This window comes from Rhea pennata, chromosome 16 (genome assembly GCF_028389875.1).
Source record: "Rhea pennata isolate bPtePen1 chromosome 16, bPtePen1.pri, whole genome shotgun sequence".
Classification (NCBI taxonomy): Eukaryota; Metazoa; Chordata; class Aves; order Rheiformes; family Rheidae; genus Rhea; species Rhea pennata.
The window spans coordinates 1,079,574-1,101,819 of NC_084678.1; the positions used below are offsets into that span (position 1 = coordinate 1,079,574).

Genomic DNA, 22,246 nt, shown 5'->3' on the forward strand with positions numbered 1-22,246 from the left:
GAACCCCAGGATTTGTGTTAATTTGTTGTAAATGGGAAGAAAGGTTTGGGGTTTTTTTTGTTTGTTTGTTTGTTTGTTTGTTTTTTAACCATTCAAAGATCTGAAGAGTTTTCACTTGTGTCTAAGGAGAATAAATATTCCCAGGACTAAAGAGTCTGGGAAAGGCTGAGTTTGGCTGGAGGAGAGCAGGGGCTCTGAGTACACCAAAAGGCAAACTTGGTGGGGATCTTGAGGAAACCAGCGGGCAAATGGCCGGGGGGGGGGACACTCAGTGGGATACTGAAAGGCACTCGGAGGGCTTTGGAGAGCACCAAAGAGTGTACAGAGGGGTCCTGAGAGGGCAAGAGAGCAATAACAGAGGCATCTTGAGTAGATCAGAGAGACCCAAAGGGTCATAGGGCACACAAAAAGGACTGTGGAGGCCCTCCAGGCCACCCTGAGAGGCGCTTTGGTTTTTAAGCGTTGTAAACTGTTATGTTTATTCTTTGTGAGCTTTCAGAGCTCACAACACTTCGTCTTAGTGCCCTGTTCTGGCAGCTACGCAGTTCAATCTGGACAGCAGCTTAACAGCAAATGCAATGAATAGATTAATATCACAGGTTTATCTAGGAGAAGACAGCCCAGTTCTTGAACTAGCCACTGCTCAAGTGAGGGAATTCACACCCTAAAGCACGAGCACCAGGAGGCAGGTGGAGGGTGACCAGCATCAGATGGAGTAGCTGATGTGGCTTCAGTGCTGCTGGACAATGAGAGGAGCCACACTGGGTGGGGTTTTTTTTGTTTTTGTTTTAATTGCAGATTTCTGTCTTTCATACTGTTTTCCCAAAACCTGGTTTCTGTTACCTGGTGTGCAAGCACCCAATAGACACACAGGGTTGCAGAGATGGATGCTAGGTGGTAGCTCCACAAAGCTAGCACCCTTTTCCCCTTCTCAGTCTGTATTTATACACACTTTTCAGGGAGTACTTCATACTAATTTTTCTATTGGTTACAATTTCATTACATCAAGTATTTGTTCTGCGCTTGCGCTTTCACATTCCTGTTAATTAGCATAGGAAGCAGAGAAGAGGTGGTAACATCATTATCATGTCATTTCCATCTCGTTATTCACTTAGGGATGTGTAGTATAATATGTTATATTAGATACTATGATTTTATATATATATATATATATATATACACACATACACACACACACACACATATTTTAAAAAAAAATCCTTATCTTTCTATATATAGAGAGAGATACATAGATTTAATATATATAGCTATATAGATATATAGATATAAAACACACGCAGCCCCAAGGTCACTTCCCAAGGGTTATTTGTTACTCTGCTGGTTTTGTCTTGCCTACCTCTCACATTCTTGTTTCATCAAGGTTATTCTGCCGGAGCTGGTTATTCTGTTTCCCACATCAATCAGTGCAAATTTTGTGCTGGCTGGATTACTCTACTTGCTGCTAGTCTTAGGCAGCCTGAATTCCCAGCACCACACCTTTCCCAGGAGGAAACTCAGGGTGTCCCAGACTCCTGTCTGGCCATGGCTCTCCCTCTTCCTGCAAATGCCCGAACTTCTCCTTTGGAGTGAAGAGCTCTCTTGTAGCATGAGTGGTTACCTGAGCCCTGCTCTTCCATCCTGATCCTCTTAATTGAGTTGTTGCCTCTTGGGAGCTGAAACCTGCAGTGGTGATGATGGTTCCACCTCAGAGAGCTGCTTTGAGCCCTCTTTTGTGTCCCGGCCTGCCAAATGTCACTGCACTGAGCAGAGATGCTCTTGTGCCAGCAGGCTGGAGGATAATGTTGCCTCCTTGCTGCAAAATGGGAGTGAAATATTCTTCTGGGTGGTGTGTGGAAGAGCTGTGCTTGGAGCACCTGACATGGTACTCCTGGAAGTCATCATCCCCTTACACCCAGTGGATGATGGACTCAGACAGCTGCTTGCAGCGTTTGGTTTTAGTTGCTGGCCACTCCCAGATACAGCAAAAAAAAAAAAAAAAAAAAAAAAAAAAAAAAAAAAAACACCACACAAGCAAAAGGCTGTTTAAACCACATCATGTCAAATGTGTTGTTGAGGTAAATAGGACACATCAGGTCTCCACAGGCATCTGGCAGCATTGCCTGGTGCAACTCGCTCCAGGAGAGAAGATGCTGTCCTCTGGAAAGTGCTCCTCTGATGACATTGTGCCCTACAAAAAAAGAGATACAAAGCTCATGCCCTGCCCTCAGGACTGAAAAAAAAAAAAAAAAAAGCAGAAAAGCTATGAAGTAGAGAGCAAAGCCCAATTGTCTTCAGGACAGAAGAAAAAGAGCAGGAGCCCCGTTAGCAGGTCAGCGGACAGCCCTGCACACCTCTGCAGCCCTGGGCTCCCCCCAAGGAGTGGGGGTCCTGAGGGGGAAGGTAGGTGAAGGCCCCCCCCCCCCCCCCAACTCCCCCACCCTCGGCTGCACTGGGGCTGGGGAGAACTGCTCCCTGCCCAGGCTTCCCTTGCGCCTGCTTCTACCAGCTCTCTGGTGGCAGAGGTGAGGGGCAGAGCCACCTCCTCTCCCCATGCCTGGTACGAGGCCTTTTCCAACCCTGCCTGGCTGCCGGTTTCCAGCCATCACCACATCCCCGCCCCAGGAAAGGGGGGGGGGGGGGTTAAAGCAGCAACTGCCCCTTTTGGGGGGGGGGGGGGGGTTAGGTTTCAAAGTCACCACACTGTAGTATTTCCATGTCTGACCCCCCCCCCCCCACACACACACACACACACACACGCACACACACACACACAATCCCCAAACAGAGCTGCCTAGGAGTCACACTGCCCTTTGCCTGTGTCCACACTAGCTCCAACCACTCCAAAACTGGGCAACGGTTCCCTTCTTGGGGGGGGGGGGGGGGGGGGGGGCGGTGGGAAACCAGGGTCTTCTCAGCAGCTCAGCTCCAGCACCCAGGGCACTTGTAAGAGCAAAAAGGCTAAGAGCCTAAAAGTGCTTCGGGTGGCAGCACAAACCCGGGGGGGGGGGGGGGGGGGGTGCTTTTTGGTCCCCTCCAGGACTTGCATCAGATGAGGCAGCATGGGGTCTGGGCTGCTCCAGTTGGGCAGGGGGGCCTGTCCCTGCCAATCACTTCTGTACTTAAAAGGTATCTCTTAGAAACTTCGTAAGTTTTTAAAAAAAAACGCCTTTTAAATGGGGCGGGGGGGGGGGGCAGTTCCTGACCCAAAGGACTTCAAGGTGGGCCAACAGCCCTGACCCAACCAGAGCAGCCAAGGGAAGGAACCTAGGGTGGTCATGCTTCCTCACCTCCCCTCCACCCATGTCCAGGGAGCTGTGATCCCCTCATCACGCTGGAGCTGTTCCTGTCATCCCTGCTTCCTCCCAGAAGGTGAAGAAGCCTGTAAACTGGTGATGTGTGATACAGCGTCCTCATCATGGCCTTCCATTCTTGCCCTGCCAGAATGCTTTCTGCTCCGCATTGAAAGCACACATTTAGTGAGGGGACTGCAATAGCTCCCTCGCTAAACATGTGATGCCTGAGAGGTTTTCACCAGGGTTAAGCAACACTGAATAAGGCAAGCATCACCTCATCTCAGCTGTGGCTTGCTCCAGGTTTTTACTTCCAAGCGCAAATACAACCCTGTGTGGTGCTACTGCGGCACCTTCCTACTCAGCTCTTCCTGCAGCGCAGCTCCCCAGTGAGGGTGGCAGGCCCCCTGCCTTCTGCAGCTGCTCCTGAAGAGATAAATGAAGGACAAATCTATTTCCTGCTTATCTGAATGGCAAACAAGATCCCTTACTCTTTGCATCGCCAGCTGGCAGAGCTCTCACCAGCAAAGGGGGCTGTTGGCCAAAGGATATTGTGGTGGAGGGAGAGATGGTCAGGATACAGGTGTCCCCAGGGACTGGCCCCCTCTAGAGCTTGGATTTAACTGTGCTCCTGCTTTTTTGAGGCTAGTGGCCTTTCCCTAGAGGAGAGCATGCTCCAGCTGCTGCCTCTGCAGCGCCACACCTTGCGCCCCTTGCAGAGATCCAGAAAGAGCCCTCCACTGACTAACTCAGCCGCAGAGACCTTGCAGAAGCTCCTGGGATCCCCTCCGGGCCTGATGCACTGGCGACAACCAGCCCTCCATCTTCAGGGTGCCAAGGCTCACCTTGGGGTTTAGCTTTAGCCATTTCCCATTGTGGAGCTTACCCAGCATCTCCTCGCATGCCTGGATCCTGCCCTCCCCATGCATCGCCTGCACTGAGGAAAAGCCCTTTGCAAGTAAATGAGTGCAGAACCAGTGGCGTGTCCATCCTGCCAGCCCAGCTGTCCCCAAGCTCGGCCCTCCAGGGAATATTGTCAGCAGCTGGATGCCACCAGGCCAGCAATGCCACCGCTTCCATCCCTCTCCCCAGTGCCGGAGGAAGAGAGGAGCAAACATCAGCCCTGCGCCCCAACACCCTCCCATGACCAGCATGAGCCAGGCTGGCAGCACAGCTTTGTTGCAAGTCCCATCTCCAAGCAAACAGAGACCAGTTTGGGAAAAACCACTGCTATATGGACACGGCTCAGGGGCTGCTTCCTTCCCCACCCCACCAGACTGAAAAGATTGACTTGGAGAGCTTGAGCCACTGATAGGTCTACCAACGCTGCCCAGCTTGCAGGGAATGACGGCCCCACATGTAGCAATTTTCTCCAGAGATGCCAGCATGGACCAGAAGCGTGCTAAGAGACTGATCTCAAAGCAATGCATTGGCACTTCCCTAGCGGTCAAGGCCCGCATGCTCCTTAGGCTGCTAGCAAGGCTGGATTGACGGGAGCAAGGGACATCTCATGCTTCCGTGCACCAAATGCCATCCCAAGCCACCGCACTCCAGGCTGGGCTAGATCTACAGCTCTGAGTTCCCAAAGCTAGAGAACTTCAGGCCCCAGAGGATTCTTCCCTCCTGATTCACTAAAGCCAAAATTGAGGCTTGACAGAGGCCACGAGGCTCAGCAGGCCTTCTGCTGCCACCACGAGGTCCACCAGTATCCGGAGGACAGAAAATCTGCCAAGATATTCTTACTTTTCCGAGGAGAGCTTGTTAGCCAATGAGTTTGCAGCTTCTTTGCTTTTGCGGTCACATTCTCCTCTGCTGCAATTGGGATTTTTTACCCACAGGAAAGCACCTAGGCCAGGACTACTTAGGGCTGAGACGATCCCCAACTTCTCCAGCTTCCTTAGGCACAGGCTCCATGGAGGAGTTTAAACTCTGCCACAAGAAAGAGATCGAAAGAGCCTGAGCAGCTGCTGCTCCCCAGCCCCAGCCACATGTTCCCTCTGCCCTCAGCAAAGCCCCTGCTGTCACTCCCCCCACAACTTCCAGTCTTCATGTGTTTTCTGCCTTCATTTTTTGGGGGAAAATGGGGCAGGTTGAAATCAACGAGAAAAGGCCGCAATGCCAAGGCCCGGGAAGGCTGTGTGGAGCAGGGCTGCCCTTGCACAGCCCAGGGACAGGCAGAGACCTCACTCAGAAGGAGGGCACAGGGGAGCGCCAGGAGGGAGTGTAGAGGCCAGCATCACCCTTTGGCCATGCTCTCAACGAGCCCATCAGGCTCTGCCGCATGTGGAGCATCTCAGAGGAAGGGCTTAGCAGAGGAGCCTCCATCACCCTTCCCTCCATGGACAGAAGCCTGGGGGACACGTGGGGCCAGAGCAAAATAGGGAGTGATACCAGCTCTCTGCTCACTCACTGGTCCTTCCTCATCCTCTGCCTTGGTGCCCTGCTCTCCTCCAGCTCCCTCGCTGCCCACGCTCGTGCCAGGCTTGCTGCAGGCAGCCAGAGGGGGCTCTAGACCCCACATCCATTGCAGGGTGGCCCAGCCTAGCTCCGACCAGGCAGCCCCACTGAAGAGCTCTGCTCTCACAGCTTCACCTGGAGCCCTGGTTCACACCGGGGCCAAGGGCCAGGCCAGGAGGAGACTGATGGGCTGCAGATGCCCTGGTAGGACCTGCCCCAGCAGCACCTCCACAGAACTGCATTTGTCCTCTAGGAGTACATTTGGGTGTCAGACATTAAAAACACTTGTCTTACTGCATAGTTATAAATACAGTTCACACATTGCAATTCATTAAAAGAATATTAAAATCATTGTTTATAAATTTATTTTTAGTCCAGGGAGGCTCAGATTAACATGTTTGAGAAAAAGAAATGCTCTGTCTCAGAAACTAACATCTGATACATTTATGTACAAATTTCTGAAACACATGGTTAACATAAGCAAAAAGCTTTTCCCAAACATAAAGTGCACCTTTTACAACAGCTTCAAAACAAACCCAAGCAACAATAAGAAAATTACGTTATTCTGAACAAGTAAATACGTGATTTCATGTAGATAAGGAGATAAATGCCTTCACTCTATGATGTTATTTGTTGAAGCATAATAAAAAAATCCTTTCTAAGCTTTTAAAGAGGTCACAATACCTTGCAATAGAAATTACATGGTACAACTGTAGAGGTGAAACACCATTAAAGATACGAACAGCAGAGGCTGCACAGCATCCCCCTTAAACACTTAAGCACAAGTTCATAAGAAAGCAGCAGAATGCAGAACAACTTCTGGTTATTTCATCAAATTAAATCTGAATAAGTAGTTGAATACTCATTCTCTTTACCTCTGCATAACAGCTATAAGTTGCCACAATAAAAAGGGCAAAGGAGATGCAGTAAGACAAGAAAAGAATTATGAAGTTCTCTTACAATGACTTCCCCACTCTGACAGTTTTCAAAACCAGTCTAGTTACCAATGCTTGGCTGCTAAAATCAATATCAATTGCTGAACTTGCCTTTTTTTTTTTTTTTTTTTTTTTTTTTGAATAGATGTTACAAAAATCTAAAACTCAGTCCAACTTCTCAGCATTACAGAATATTTTGCTTGGTGTTTTCAGTTTTGACGGTGGGCTTTTTCAAGCATTTGGGTTTTATTTAACAAAAGCAAAGCAGACTTTAAAAAGAATGTTTGAGACCTGAGTAAAAGATAAGAGGAAAAAGGTCTTCCTCGTTTGTTTTTTCAACTGGACAGTCATTTAGCAACACTCACATCAGTATTACCAGTAAGGCGAACTGTAAGAATTCTTATAATTCTACATGGGAGAGGGAAAACAAAACAAAAAATAAAACAAAAAGCCTACAGAAACAGCAATCACAAAGCCACAGAACAGGGAATAGATGCAAGAATAGAGGAAGTCATGAAGGGCCTGTCTACCTAGTACAGTGTAACACAGATACAAGGTGCACTTTGTTGCAAGGAGGAGCAGAGCTGTGTGCAGCATCCTTCTGGGACTAGTTAGTCATGCTAAGAATTGTGCGTACATCCACACGCTTTGACTCACATTCAAGTAGCTCTGCTTTCTTGCAAGTGCTCAAAGGATAGAAGTTTTGGGTAGCTTTTGTAGTTCAGTGTAGCAATAAAAAATATAACATTCAATGTATCAAAAATACACTATAAAAACAATAAAAGGCTGTTGCTGAAATGCATTGTTACTTCAATAAAAATTGCATGGTCACTTTTATAGCAAGAGGGTTGCATCTTCATCACCTTTTCTAATTCCAGAAAAATAATCTTTGGTTAGTAAAAAGAACTCTTCCCCTTGCCCCCAACTACTTCTTATTATTATTTTAATTATTTCTTATTAAAGGAAGTATGTTTTATTGTTCTCAAAGAAGCCACCTATGGTTATTTCAAAGTGCTACTATCTCACTGTATTTCAGGAAGCATACTTACTCCTCTCTGCCTCAGGCACTGCAAAGAACTGAGCTGAAGATTTTCTACTAGTTCTTGTAACATTGTAATACCTTAAGAAGGGATCACTGTCAGGAGAAGCAGTAATGTGTCTTCAACACCTCCTTGTAATTATGGTGAATTTCAATATTTTAAGGTTTCTCTTGCTACAAAGCATCAATACATTCAAAAAAAATGAGAATTGAGTTTTTTCTGCTGCAACAGGTTGTTATTTTTGAAAAGTCCATTTTGAATATGCACTTAGTTTAAGTGTCTACATTAAAACAAACTGTACATATGCTGTATTGTAAAATGCATTACTGCATTGTTCTGTAAATTTTTACAGTCCATCAAATTGGCTTTTAAGTAAGTTGCTACTCCAGACTACCCATCTTCTGAAGGAGAGTGAACAGTGCAAAATGAAAAGTATTACTTATCAAAAGAAAGCCTTTGCTTGCAACTGGATTCTGAAGCTGAGGATTCATTCTCTTGCATGTTATTCCAGCTTTTTTTCATTGGAGTTAGATGAGGAGCAACCACATCACCATCCTATCATTAAAAGTCAGAAAATATTAATGACGTTATCTTTTGCTTTCCATCCTAAGCAAGAGGAAAGAGGCTCAGTATCAGACTCAATACAAAAAAAAATAAATAAATAAAAATAAACGCAAGGTCCTAGAAGCATAGTATATCAATGATTATTGAAGATTGTGCTTCCCAGAAATGGGAACTGCTGTAGTCAGTGGTAATATCTGGTGGGGAAAAACCTTCCACTCTGCATCTGAGTAGCCTTCACCACTCACAGTTTACTTCCTCCTAAATTGCCTGCAAATTCAGGAAGATCAGCAGGCTTCTATTTCAGGCATTGGTATACAAACTGGAAACATCAACGTAAGTTTTTGCTCTGAATTTCTCAGTGTCTCATTCAAGACTGCTGCATTCTGCTACAGGCAGGTGCTCAGATGCACCCTTCACAGTCTTAAGGTATATAACATGGGTAGAATAAATGTTATGGTCTAGTCAGTGATGCTTATCTTTCTCAGAAACATAGGTTAATCTAATGTTCAGGCACTGCAAACCTGGAAAACAAGCTGATGCGACTGCCCTGGCAGGTTGCATATGTCCCACACAGTGTGTAAGATACACATCCCTGAACTAGTAGATTGTGGCTGTAGGGTAGAACCACTATGACATATGGATGCTACAAGCAGAAAAAAACCTACTATTTGATCCATTTGTAAAAAGTCTTTCTGAAATTCGCTGTTCTCAAATGATAGACACCAGAACTATTTATGTAAGAATGAGCCTAAAACAAATAGTTCATGCCTACAGCTGTAGGCCTAGCAAATAAGAACACTAGTCTACTGACTGAATTTTCATTTCAGAGGGTGTAGCTCTTTCTCTGAATGAGACTTTCAGGTGTGTCTGGAAAATAAGATGCAAAGTTAGGGATATTAACATACTCAGTGTAAAGGAAACGCACATGGTTCACAACAAATTGTTCACACCTCATTTGTTAAGTGACTTGAAGACTTTAATATAAGCATTTCCCCCCATACACACACACTTTCAGACTTGATCCGATATAGGACAGGACATCTGGAAAAGCACATGGAACTAAAGAAAGCTATTCTTTTTTATGGTATGAATATGAAACAAACAGAAGCTAAAACAGACCATTAGGAGAGAAATCTAACAGCAGACCCGCTATATGCTTAGAAATCTGACAGTTCGTGTACCTTGCAGAGTGGCTCCGTCAGCATTCTCTAGTGAGAAAAGCTTACTTGATACAACCATAACTGCTTCCTTATCATGATAGATGTACTGAAAGCATCAGTACATAACAATTTTATTAGATGGAAGGCCCCAGCTTTCTGCAAGGAGGCCATGATGAGGACGCTGTATCACACATCACCAGTTTACAGGCTTCTTCACCACATTTGGTAGGAGAAATGCAAAGCAAGACATACGGACTTCAGGCTTTCAGTTTTACCTGCCAGGCTAGCTCTCACACTGTGCAAAAGGAGTAACTTCATATCGGCTCTAGCATGCCCTCTTCCTCACAGTTGGTAACTTGTATGTTCTGAGATTTGACCAAAAGAGGAAACAAAGAACAGACAAGACCTTCCTAAGCACTCAGGTTCTACTCAGCAGTTGCCCAGAGAATGGAGGCTTGCAATCTTGTTTTTCTAAAGATTCTGCGCTCTAACTCAGACCCAATGGGCTGACAAGGCATTTCCTGGGAGAGCAGGGAATTTGACAGCCGGTAAACATGGAAGGAAAAGCAGCAAAGCAACAGGAATAACTCATCTGACCTCTTCCTTAAATGTTTTGATTGCTGTGGTGTTTTAAGCCTTTATATGAGGCAACATGCATCAACGAACTAGCGAGTGTTTATGTGGACACTAATTTTGTTATAAAACATGACTTTTCAAATCACTTAAGTTAAATCAATACAAATCAAATCACTGTTCCTGTGAAATCAAAGCGCGCCTAGATGCACGCCAGAATAAAACCAGAAGGTATGTCATTGGGAAGCAGCTCTGCCACAAAGACAAGGCCTGAATCCCAAGACATTTCATGAAATAGTAACTTTACAGACTAAGGTGAAAATCTCTAATAAGAAAATAGCATGAATTTGTTACCTGTGGTTTGGTGAAATCCCTCCTTATACACCACTGAATAAAATATTGTTTTGCAGCTGAAACAGTATCCGGATCCTGATTTTTGCAATAAACACGAATAACCTGCTCCGCAAAAGTCTCAGGCAAAAGCTTCGAGACCTTTGCAATAAGAAAGAAATAAGCTTTAGTCTTTCTCAGAATCTAGAGTCTACCGAACTTCAATTTCTTCATCTAAACACAAATTTAAAGCACTAAGAAATATCCCACTACAAGTCATAAGCTTTACCCACAATAATTATGTTTTTTTAAGATTCCCAAGTCTATACAAGTTAAACACTGCTCATATGTAACACCCATCCATCATATCTCCAGATAGCTGCAGCACTACCACAAGAACTACCACAAAGAAAGGTAAACACTGACACACAAACTGTAAAAAACAAAACAAAACAAAAAAACACGTCCTTCAGAAGCCAGTTGAGGAAAATAAAAACTACCTGTTCTTTACTGATCTTCACTGCCTTGGTAGGATCAGCTTTGCAATAGAAGAGAACATTATCAATAGGGTTCTGTTCTTTCATTCCATAATCCATACTGATAACCTTGCATATGAAACAAATAAAATGGTATTTGTTAATGTTCATCCTTAGTTTTGGTACAATAAATGCACAAAGATAGGCATTGTATTCCTGTAAATGACGGTAACCAAATAAAACTGTAATTAACAAATGCTTACTTAGTAAAACAACCTGATATTGGTATTTTTAAATCTTTTCTTCCACAATATTTTTCTCTGAAACTGCCAAGTGGACATGCACATTTGCTCCCAACTAGCTCTGCACTCTGAAACACTCCAATTTCAAACAACGGGAACATGCTGCTCCCTGGCAAACCTAAGTCTTTCTAAACCCCACTACATACTGAGGCAGAATTAGAGCTTAAAATTTTAAACATGAGGTGGTAAGACAATATAATTTATACCCTGTTGGATATAAATAAAACCAACAGTTTTGCAGTCAGCAGGGAGAAGAGTCTACTTCCCCATGACTACAGTTTATGTGAGGCAAGGAACATACAGCTACCTCCTTCAAAGTTATGTGAACTGCTATAATTTCACCCAGTCTGACATGAATCTTCAACACGAGAGCTTTAAAAGTGATGTGTCAAATACTCTATACAAAACCAATCATTAGTTCTTCCCAGAATCAAATCAGAAGAGGGTTTAAGCTATTAGAAACTTGTACAATGCTCAAATCGTCTGCTCTGATATTGGCTCCTTCCAACCACTGCTGGGGAGATTCTGAGCTGTGGCACCAAGATGCTTTACGCACAAAAAAAAAAAATCTAGGAATAACTGCCAACAGGTTCATGCATCAGATGTGAAATACCAGAAGTTTGGAAGTCACTCTGCTCACAGTTGACTGGCCTTCAGACACATGCCCACAGCAGTGGTTCCCAGACTGGGGTGTCTAACACCTGTAGGCTAAAAAACAAAGGTTTCCCCTTTCCTTTTCACAAAGGAGGCAGTCATAGAACACATTCTGCACAGTCACTGAGAATATAGATTGTCCAAGGACAATCTCTTACGAAGCTGCCTGAAACCTCTGACCTGTGCAAGGCAATGCACACCCCAGGGAGAGCCACGTCACCAGGCCCTTTGCCTGACCCACAACAGCAAAACACAGCAAAAAAGAAGTTCACAGCTCTCAAAGCCTTGAGCTTTGAACTTGTTGCTATGTTATGAGACAATTTTTCTTTCTTTCTTTTTTTCTTTTCTTTTTCAACTGAAATGTTTCAGATTTTCACTATGGCATACAAAGCTTTCTGTGACTGAGTAATTTTTACTCTAATCTCCCCCTGAAAGGAAAGATGTTTACATCAACTATGAAATCTTCAGCCTTTGGCTCCACAGTTGGAGGATTCTTTTCAGGCTTGGAATCAGCAATTTCTTCTGCTAGGCCATCATATTCACCCTGAAAAGATACAACAAATCAAAGTATATTTATGCATCATCAGGTCCACCTGGGCAACATAACATAACATGGGACTCAGCCAAAGTTTTCATTTCTTCATAGTTCAGTGGACTTTTTTTTTTTAAGCAATTTGACTGTTTTAATCCTTTGATACATTAGATGACTTCCCCCCCCCCAAGAAAACAGGACTTTTTTTCTGCAGCAATATTTCCACATTTCCGTCTCTTGCCATTTTGCCATTCTTCTGCCTGTTTGCATGAAGACTCTTCCCATTCATTTTTCTTAAACATATTCAATGGCTTGGCTATGTAAAGACAGCAAAAGAGCTTTTAATACAATTTCTGAAATGGCAGTTAAGCCAAAAAAAAAAAATGCAGCCAGCTACTTAGAGAACATTTATAAAGAAAAGGAATTCTGAATCTTCCAGCAATGGAGATTACCTTGGCAATTTCCTTCACTTTTTCAGGCTGAGTCTCTCCTAAAAATTTGTATAATTCACGTCGCTCTATTTTATGCAAAATTTCTCGTGCCTCAGCCAGTTCTGGACAACTTGAGTGCAGAATCTCCAAGTAGATATTATCTGTCAAAGTTGCATTGATTTTTTGTTAAATATGGCAAATTCTGCTGTCGCAGCAAACAAAGCAAAAATGTATGTAGAGGGACAAAGGTTAAATAAACAAGAAAAACTTTAACAGAATGGCCCAACACGCTAGTCTGACAACTGAGAAATCACTTAGAATATACTCTTGGTCATCACAAATTTGTGAGTGTTTTTGACTTAAAAAAACTAACCCAATTCTTACCCGTAAAACTTTAATTATTTCACTAGAGGTTGCTTTCTTTTCTCATTTAGCCAATCTCTGTTCAGCAGAACATCCCCAGTGCTAATAGGCTGAGGGATGAGGGTGAAATGAAAAAAATACTTCTTTTTTACAAATGAAAAAAAAAAAATACTTCTGTTAAACCTCAAGAACTTCTCAAGCTTTGGATGCTGGAATCAAAGTCCCCCATTCTGTTCCCACATGACAGTGAAGCAGGCAGTGTGGTTCCCACTACCAACATGAGCAGCAAATTCTTTTGATGTGGCTTCAGTGTAGAAAGGTATTTTTGGCTGCCCTAAAGAAACCACTGCCGTCAGGATTCTGTTCACATGTCACACAAGCAACCCAGGTGCACCCTGTGCATCCATCTGCATTCTTCTAGCCCAGATTATCTGTGTGACTTAGCCGTGCACAGCGAGTACAGTTCTACAGCATGCTGCCCGGGATAGCAAAGTTGGCTTAAGAAACTCCCAACCCACTGCATAAGCACTGCTGTGATCTAGCAAAACACCTTTACAGAGGATTATTTTCATGGACAACAAGGCTGATCAGAGTATGAAAATACTTCATAAGAAACAACAGACTATGACTCTTCAGACTGAAAGAGAGAACCTAAAGAAAATACGCCTATGAGAAGACACACCGTGCAAAGGTGGTAACAAGGAATCATTTGCTGTCTTATCTATTACTTAAACTAGGATTTACTGTTGAATCAAGAGAACACAGATCCAAAAACTAGAGGTGGTTTTTCATCCAACATGGAGGAAAGCTGGGGAAATCACTGCTGAGGAACCTCACAGAAGTTTGTTGTTTACACAGGTCAAAAAGGCAGTTGGATAGTTTCATGGAAGAATTTTTCATCACGGACCATTAAACACAAGCCTACTGTCTTCTGAGAAGTCCTCATGTTGCAACCACTGGCAGCAAGAAAGGAAGTATCTCAGTTTAAGAACAGGACAGAGGCAGGCTGTATTAGAGAAGGGTCCCTTCACTCAGCACCAGAGATCAGGCTGTTCCCCCCCCTCAGAACTCTGTGCAGCCCCTTCACCAGCTCAACACAGCAGCTCCGCAGTCAGGCTGCATGTGGCTGTTGCTGATGAGAAAGGCTTGCAAATTGAAAGCTGTGTCTTAGCAGGACACAGCTTGAGGCATGTAGATCCCTCTGCAACAGTGCCCTTGGCCTCTGTCACCTTATCCGTAGGCTGAAGACAAAAATACATGAGTCTCTTCATTGTCCAGCTAAAGCTTGATGATGCAAACTCATGAAAACTGCCTTGCCACTGAAGAAAGATGCTGTGGGAATCCTTGTAACTGTAGCTCACAGGCTGCCAGCCCTTGGGGACATGTGTTAGCAGGGTTGGCAGCATCCTCTGCCCTTCAGTCATTCCCAGCAAAAGCCCTTCAGCTTAGCAGGGCTTGCTGTGTCCACACTGGCCTTCACCTCCCATGCTGCACAAAACTAGTGAGGGGATGCCACAGCACTGAACAGAGGAACGCTGATGTGCTCCACAGTGAAGAGCAGGAGGGGGAGGCAAAACCAAAATGCTATGTAGAGAGAAGCAGGTGAACTGCACAACACGGGAGACAACACAACTCATGTCAGTTATCATGAATTCAATAATTTAAGTGTTTTCTGCTCACAAGGCTGACCCAGACCTCAAGAAGTGGGTGCCAGCAGAGTCAGAGTATAATTTACAGGAAGTCATTCACTCTGGAATCATGTTGGACATCCCTGCATGCCTTTAAGCAGGTTGCTGCTCTGCTTGTTTACCATGCAAGAACAATTCTGATGAGCTCTTGATAGAGCAAGTAGAAATTTTATGCAGTAAACCAAGTTGTTTGTAAAGTCTGTTTTCTTTCTGTTGCATTTGCTAGCAGGGTAACAATGTCCTAAAACATCAATCTAATCAGACCTTATCGCCCTTAGAAACCTGTCTGAGAGTTAGTTTCCCATTACAACTAGCATACAATACTCCTCCATCTGAAGTAGATAGACAGAGTGTTGCTCAGAGCTGACTGGTATTCCACCTGCGACAAGTGCAACAGAACTGGGGCACAAGTATGACCTCCAGAGAGCAATTCTTGCAATAATCTGGATTTCAATGCATCTAGAACATCATAAGCTGCTGCTTCTCTCTCTCTCTCTAGATGTACAAATAAAAACTATTTAAACTAGAAAGTTTCAGTTTTCCAGCAAGACATCAGAGCACAGAAATATGATGGTCAAGATCTGACTTTCCATCTGTTTATAAAAGCAGTACTTCAGAGTCCTAGTCATAGAACAGGATTCACATGCAAATAGCTGTACAAACAGGAAAAAACATTCCCCATTTTAATGGGTACTCACGCTTTTTTATATAAAATAAAGTAAAACAAAAAAACTACTGAGAGCTCATACCAGTTAGCTTAGTGTAGGCTTCCATATCCTCCATGGCTGTAGAAATTCTGTAGGGTGTTCCTTTAGAGCCTTCTATTTTAAAAAACTGGTCTGCTTTTTGAAAGGCTTCTGTAATCCTATTTTGAGACAAAATTAAGAAGCATCTTATTGTTTAAGAGTCAGAAATGAAATGATGCTGTACATTATAAATACAAGACAAAAAATGAAACTGTAGTTCAAGTACATAGCAGAACCCAACCACACTGCAATATCTCCTATCTCCATGCTGTCATTGTGCATTTCAATAGAGTCCTTCCATTTACTGAAAGCAGATTTGGATCAAGTCTTTACTTCATTTCAGTGAATCAGGAAGTACACTTGGTTCTGCTTTAAACTGTGATCTTATTACTGTTCAGTTGATTGAAGATCCCTACAAGACAGTGACATGCTCAATCAATTGCAGTGAGACTACATCACAGATGACCATATTCTTGAGTAGACTAGTTGCTCCAGGAGTTAACTGAGTGAACACAAATCTTCAGATGCAAAGAAGTGCTTAAAAATTGACTAAAAACTGATGTTCTAAAGATGAGCGAAAGTTCTGAAGTCCCCTGTATCTCTTGCTGTCATTTCACAGAATCAGTAAGATTGGAAGGGACCTCTAGAGATCATCTAGTCCAAGCCCCCTGCTCAAGTAGGGTCATCTACAGCATGTTAGACAGGGTTGCATCCAGGCGGGTCTTGAAGATCTGCAGAGAAGGAGACTCCACAACCTCTCTGGGCAACCTCTTCCAGTGCTCTGTCACTCTCACAGTGAAGAAATTCCTCCTCATGTTCAGGCGGAACTTCCTGTGGTTCAGTTTGTGCCCATTGCTTCTTGTCCTGTCGCACAGCACTTCTGGAAAGAGTTTGTCCCCGTCCCCTTCACACCCTCCTCCCTTCAGATAATTATAGACCTTGATAAGATCCCCTCTCAGTCTTCTCTTCCCCAGGCTGAAGAGGCCCAGCTCTCGCAGCCGCTCCTCATTGGGCAGGTGCTCCAGCCCTCTGATCATCTTTGTAGCCCTGTGCTGGACTCTCTCCAGTAGCTCCATGTCTCTCTTGGACTGGGGAGCCCAGAACTGGACACAGTACTTGAGAAGAGGCCTCACCAGGGCTGAGTAGCGGGGCAGGATCACCTCCCTCGACCTGCTGGCAACAGTCTTCCTAATGCACCTCAGGAGACCATTGGCCTTCCTGGCCACAAGGGCACATTGCTGGCTCATAGTCAACTTGTTGTCCACCAGCACTCCCAGGTCCTTCTCTGCAGAGCTGCTCTCCAGAAGGTCAGCCCCCAGCTTGTACTGGTGCATGGAGTTATTCCTCCCTAAGTGCAGGACTCTGCACTTGCCTTTATTTAGAGCTTGCTTATATTCCGGTTTGGATAGACTGCTATAATCCCAGTAAGCTAAGAGCAAAATTTCTATGATATTTCACTCGTCACACGTTGGTTCATGGTTTAGTGATCCTCAAAAGCAGTCAGGCTAAAAATCCTTAGGTTTAATAGCGTCTAAGACTACAAAATGAAAGAAATCAGAATGATGCCTGTACTGTGTGATATCCTGCCTTCCTTTTTTCTAAACTTAACAGATGGTTACTCAGCAGCCAAGTTCATCATGAAAAAATTATTTTGAGATATTACTTTTCTTCAAAAGCAGAAATGCTAAATGGAATAATGCTAGAGGGGAACCTCTATATATTTACAGACATCCACAAGATGTACAAATGCGGGGAGTCAACTGAGATTGTCCTGGCAAATTTCTGATATGGCATTGCATAGACACAAGACACAGATCTCAGCTGAGCTGCAGTAAACTTGCTCTTGCTTTAGTCTATTGGTAAATCTTGCTCTGCTAAATAGTCAGTTTGAACTGACAGTCTTCACCTGCAAGTTAAACTTTCATTGTCAGCAATTATAACAGCAGAAGCACATCCTAGTAGAATGTTTCTTCAGGGTTTTAGTAACTTGCCTCCGATTGCTTTTCACATGGAAGGATGTTGTCCCTTTCTCTCTTATTATTCACAGCCTCCACAATACTCCAGCACTGAATATTGCCATAATAAAAAATCAGGTTGAATAGCCCAGTGGCTTTTATTACACATCACAGCTTATTGATTAGTTTAATATTCCAAATGTATATACAGTTTCAACAATTTAAAATAAATAGTATGCAATAAAAAGAAAGTATAATACTTGCATTATTTCAATGATGTTGCCAACCTTATGCTGGTATGCTCGCCGGTGCAGACAATTCCGTGTGTGGAACATATCATACAAATTTCCAACTTCCTGAATCAAAAAAAAAAAAAGAAAAAACAAATACCTTTTACTCTTGATCCTGCTTCAACTGAAAAAATCAAACAATCAAGGAAGTGAATGAACTGACTCTTTCCATTTGAAGCATACATTAGGACATGTATTTTTAACAATTTTCCAATTTTGAAATAGATTCAAACCATGGGAAAGCAGACACCCGTCAGTGTGCCCAAATAGTCTGAACATACCAGACGGGCAGAGAAGAAGACCTCATGTTACAAGAAACCACATCTTTCCAAAGGCATGCTCTCCTCATGTTCAGAAGATTTTGAGTAGGATAACATATAGCTGATGATTCCATAGGGTGTCCCTTAGACAGACTCACCACAAGCCCTGCAGACTGGGTTGTTCTGTTCCTCCTTTCCTTAATCCTGTTACTTTCAATCCTACCTCACAGAAGAGCAGCAACTTCTTTCTCTTCCTTACTACAAAGCACCCAGTAGGCAACTCCCTGCATTTCCCCATGCAATTCAATTCACAGCTATACCATACTACCTAAGACAGGCCTTCATACATCACATTTTTCAGTATGCTGCTATGCCTGGTACGATTTTTATTGGTGAATGCTTCCTCAGTTCATACATACTGCTTACCTTGTCACGGGTACAGACATGCTTCTGGTTTTTTACTTCACAGACCCGAGTGAATTTAAGTAATCGCTTATAATCAAAATTATTCTGGATTCCTAGGTGATGGCAATCCCTAAAAATATTCCACACAGAGTATTTAACAATGAGATCATATCTACCGTAAATGTAGTAGCATTGTTTCAGAAGGAATTTAATAAAAAACAAACCATAAAATTTGTACCTTGCAAAATAATCCCATTTGTCAACGTCAATGCCATTTTTCTTGTTAGCTACTATCTCATAAAGGAAACTTTTCTCCTTTTGTCGACCAAGGTAGGGCCACTAATAACAAGGGAGTCGAGAAAATAAATAAATAAATAAATAAAAATAGTGAATTAAAACATGCAAACAATGTCAGACCAATATTTTATAGATAGTAGGAACACATTTTGACTTTGCTGTAAAACACATCTAACACTGAGTTATATATCAAAGGACACAAAAAGAATAGAATAGAATAGAAGAGCTTTTGTAGCTAAGTTGGGTGTTAGAAATCCAGAACTCAGGCTTAATAAGCCAATTTCCTAGAATTTCAGAAGGAATACCATGTATGTAATTATTTAATTTCCCATTCTACTAAAGCAAAGGAGCTTTTAAAAAGGGGAAATTAGTGGGTAGCAATCAAGAAGGGGAAGACTAGATTTCTTTCTTTTTCTTTTTTTAAACACTTAGGGAATGATTTAAATCTCCCTGCAGAAGACTGCAAGACAGTGACGTGTAATCAACTGTAGAACTTTCTAGAATATATATAATTATTTTCAAACTATCTTAAATTAAAATTGCATAAGCAGCCAGCTACTTAAACTCCTAACCCATAGTTGAAAACTAATTCAGCCTTAAGTCAAACAGGAAATTTATTTCAAAACTATTGTAAAAACAAGTTGCACATAACCATTACCCTCTTGCAATGTAAGCATTCTTTAATCATACAAACACTGCTATAAAGCAGCTGTTCTAAAGAATAGCCTGCACCAATAACAAAGAACTCTGTCACTGCACAAGGTTCCCAGAACACCATTCCTAGCAATGAAATTAAGAACGAGTTCTTTACATCAAGACCAAAAGGCCTGTGACCTGATGGTATCACAGCACAGACAACTCGGCAGCAGCAAAGTCCATACTCTGGTAAGACCACGGCACAAATGACTTCAGCAGAAGACCCTGCATCCTAACAGCAGGAAGATGGCAAGAGGGTTGCCACACACCACGAATACTATTCCTTCTCCTTTTATCTCACCAGAAAACAGGCATAGAGTTAAATCAAGGAAGAAAAGACAATGGGTAACAACCTGGCCTAAGATCTGTGGAAGCAGCAACTTTCTGATGCAAAGGACCACCTCGTAACATGTGATGACTTAAGGAGTATAAAAAGATCTGTGCAAAATCTAGTTTGTTGTCACTAGCCAAGAAGTGACCCCAGAGACATAATAAAGACTCAACAGCCAGTGCCCAGACTACTTGGATGCATGGTGTTTGTGAGTAGTTGAGTGGGACAGTGTCAGTGACAGATCTGTAAGCGAATGAGCATAAGACAGTAAAATCAACTTAGAGATTTTGTAAATAAATATCCTCTTCCATAAGATTGCAAACTGCATATTATTATGCTAAATTCCCTATGTTCTGTCATCAGAGACTTCCAAAACACACAGGAGCACTACACATTACTACAACAGAAAATAATGGGTATGTGCTAACATTTGTGGACGTGATTTGTTTGGGACATCAGGCAAGTAGGTCTCCCACTGATGAGTTCTTTAATCTGGTAGGAACTGAACAGGTGTTCTTGAAAAAGATGACAACAACTGTAAAGCGAGGAGAGAGGACTTAATTCTTTTGTAGAGGAATAATTATGATCTCTTCTTCATCGCCTCTTGAGGCGACACATTTCTTCAACTCTTATCTTTCCTTTGCATTTGCTACTGCAATAAATCCAAATATTTTGCTATCATCTTCAAAGCTAACGTGGCTCTGGCCTTGCTCATGTACTTGGGGTGATGCTTTGCATTGCTCCCTGCCTCATTTCTGCCAGTTCTCAGTCTTGTTATTCATTATCAGCTTGTTACTCTAAACTATCTCCATGTTTTCTTCATACAGCCACTTAAAAACATGACCTCCCATCAGCACTACCTTCAGTGCTTCCAATAAACAGGTTGGTTTTATCCTAATTCGGTCATTTAAGATACTTATTAAAAATTCAGTTCTACCAATCTAGTTACAGCAACTTACTGCATACAAATACCCTTTTTTAAAGACTAATCCTATGACTTTGAGGCAACAGCTTCACATGATGATGCATGTGCCTAACTTAGTGAAGCTACTACCTAAGGCCAGCACCCTAAAAAACAACACTAAAGTTTTGTAGGGTATTTCATGCAAGGATTCTCAGGAAGCTTCAAAAAAACCCAAAACAGGAAAAAAAAAAAAAAAAAAAAAAGAAACAAAACAGAAGCTAAAATTATATTCCTTCTCAATAAAATTTAAGACATTTATAGAAATATCCACAGCAGCAGTATATTGACTCACTGATTTCTCACAAGTAGTTTCATCTGTAGGTCCTCCTATTTGTTCCTTGATAAAGTTCATATCTTCTTCCAGGACAAGACCGTAAGATTCCATGACTTTTTCTAGCTTATTGGAAGTGATCAGATGTTCAAACATTTCAACAGAAGCAGTTTCATGCTGTGAAAAAAAAAATGTAAATGTTTCTTTACAAAGTTTCTTCTTCAGACCTTTCCTGAGGTGTCATAACTTTCTCCCAAGTGGCACTGAGTAGCATTCCCTGGCATAGCACATGTGCCAGGTCACGCAGAAGTGTAGCACTTGTGTGATTTTCTATTCATTTTGCATTTACTCAGAGAGGACTAACATCCTACCCACTGCCTCTAGAAATAGAATTTTCAGCATAGAGCTGTTAATTAAATGTTTTTAATAAACAGAAAAGAGTTATAATGTTGAAAGACAAAATAACCCACTTTGCCATGCAGTAAATTAAAAGTTGACTTAGCTGATTTTGTTTAGAATTAACTTGCACACAGAGGGTTGAAAGGAATGTATAACATTTTATTCAAAGCAAATAACCTTTGAAATTCCATTCATAAGTTCCTGAACATCTGAATTCTAATCATTCTATTAAGTATATGGACTTCGAACTAAAACATCAAAACTGAAAAGAAGTTACTGAATGATATTTTGCCTCCGTAAAATATATTCTTAAAAAAACTATCAATATATTTTAAAGCATGATACTGTCTTAAAATGATCAATGCAGTCCTAATGCATTTTGCCCTTTCAAAACCTTACTATAGGTATTTTCAGGACTGAGGATTTACATTTCTTTTCTTTGTTATTCAATGAGATATTTGCAGAAACAGGACATGCTTACACAAACAGAATGTCTCAAGACATTACACAGGGGAGTTCAAGAGCATTTTCACTTTAGGAAGGAGATGCCAGTGACAAATGTATGCCCTTGCTTACCCACCTCCTTCTGCTTTATTAGAAAGGTTACATCTGCCCATGGTCAACACTAAGAGGGGGGAAAATTCCCCAAACGAATATTTACAGACAACAATAGGGAAATCTCCACAGGACAAGGAGACGACTTTGTTTTTTAATTACATCATCACAATGATGCAGTAAGAAAAAGCAAGATGACAACTATGTGCTCACAAGTACTGGTCAATCTTTTAAGATGAATTATTTTCCCTTTAAAAAATTGAGTTTTCTCATTTTATTTTA

General features: G+C 42.4%; 1 protein-coding gene across 5 annotated transcripts in view; it reads right to left on the minus strand.

Annotated features, from left to right (window-relative positions):
• Positions 1 to 2,027: 2,027 nt before the first annotated feature.
• SAMHD1 (SAM and HD domain containing deoxynucleoside triphosphate triphosphohydrolase 1) overlaps positions 2,028 to 22,246 on the minus strand; it is a 31,652-nt gene continuing 11,433 nt past the window's right edge. For 3 of the 5 annotated variants that reach the window (XM_062589441.1, XM_062589442.1, XM_062589445.1), the window contains 10 exons: positions 21,032 to 21,187; positions 18,690 to 18,790; positions 18,473 to 18,581; positions 17,761 to 17,852; positions 15,545 to 15,660; positions 12,766 to 12,905; positions 12,230 to 12,325; positions 10,850 to 10,954; positions 10,374 to 10,511; positions 6,096 to 8,277 (listed from right to left, as the gene is read on the minus strand). In XM_062589441.1, coding sequence (XP_062445425.1) covers positions 8,158 to 8,277; positions 10,374 to 10,511; positions 10,850 to 10,954; positions 12,230 to 12,325; positions 12,766 to 12,905; positions 15,545 to 15,660; positions 17,761 to 17,852; positions 18,473 to 18,581; positions 18,690 to 18,790; positions 21,032 to 21,187 — 1,173 coding nt within the window. In that variant the 3' untranslated portion in view covers positions 6,096 to 8,157. Of the gene's footprint in view, positions 2,189 to 6,095; positions 8,278 to 9,735; positions 9,812 to 10,373; positions 10,512 to 10,849; positions 10,955 to 12,229; positions 12,326 to 12,765; positions 12,906 to 15,544; positions 15,661 to 17,760; positions 17,853 to 18,472; positions 18,582 to 18,689; positions 18,791 to 21,031; positions 21,188 to 22,246 lie in introns of those variants that run through there. The other 2 variants (XM_062589443.1, XM_062589444.1) reach the window with 2 other exon arrangements.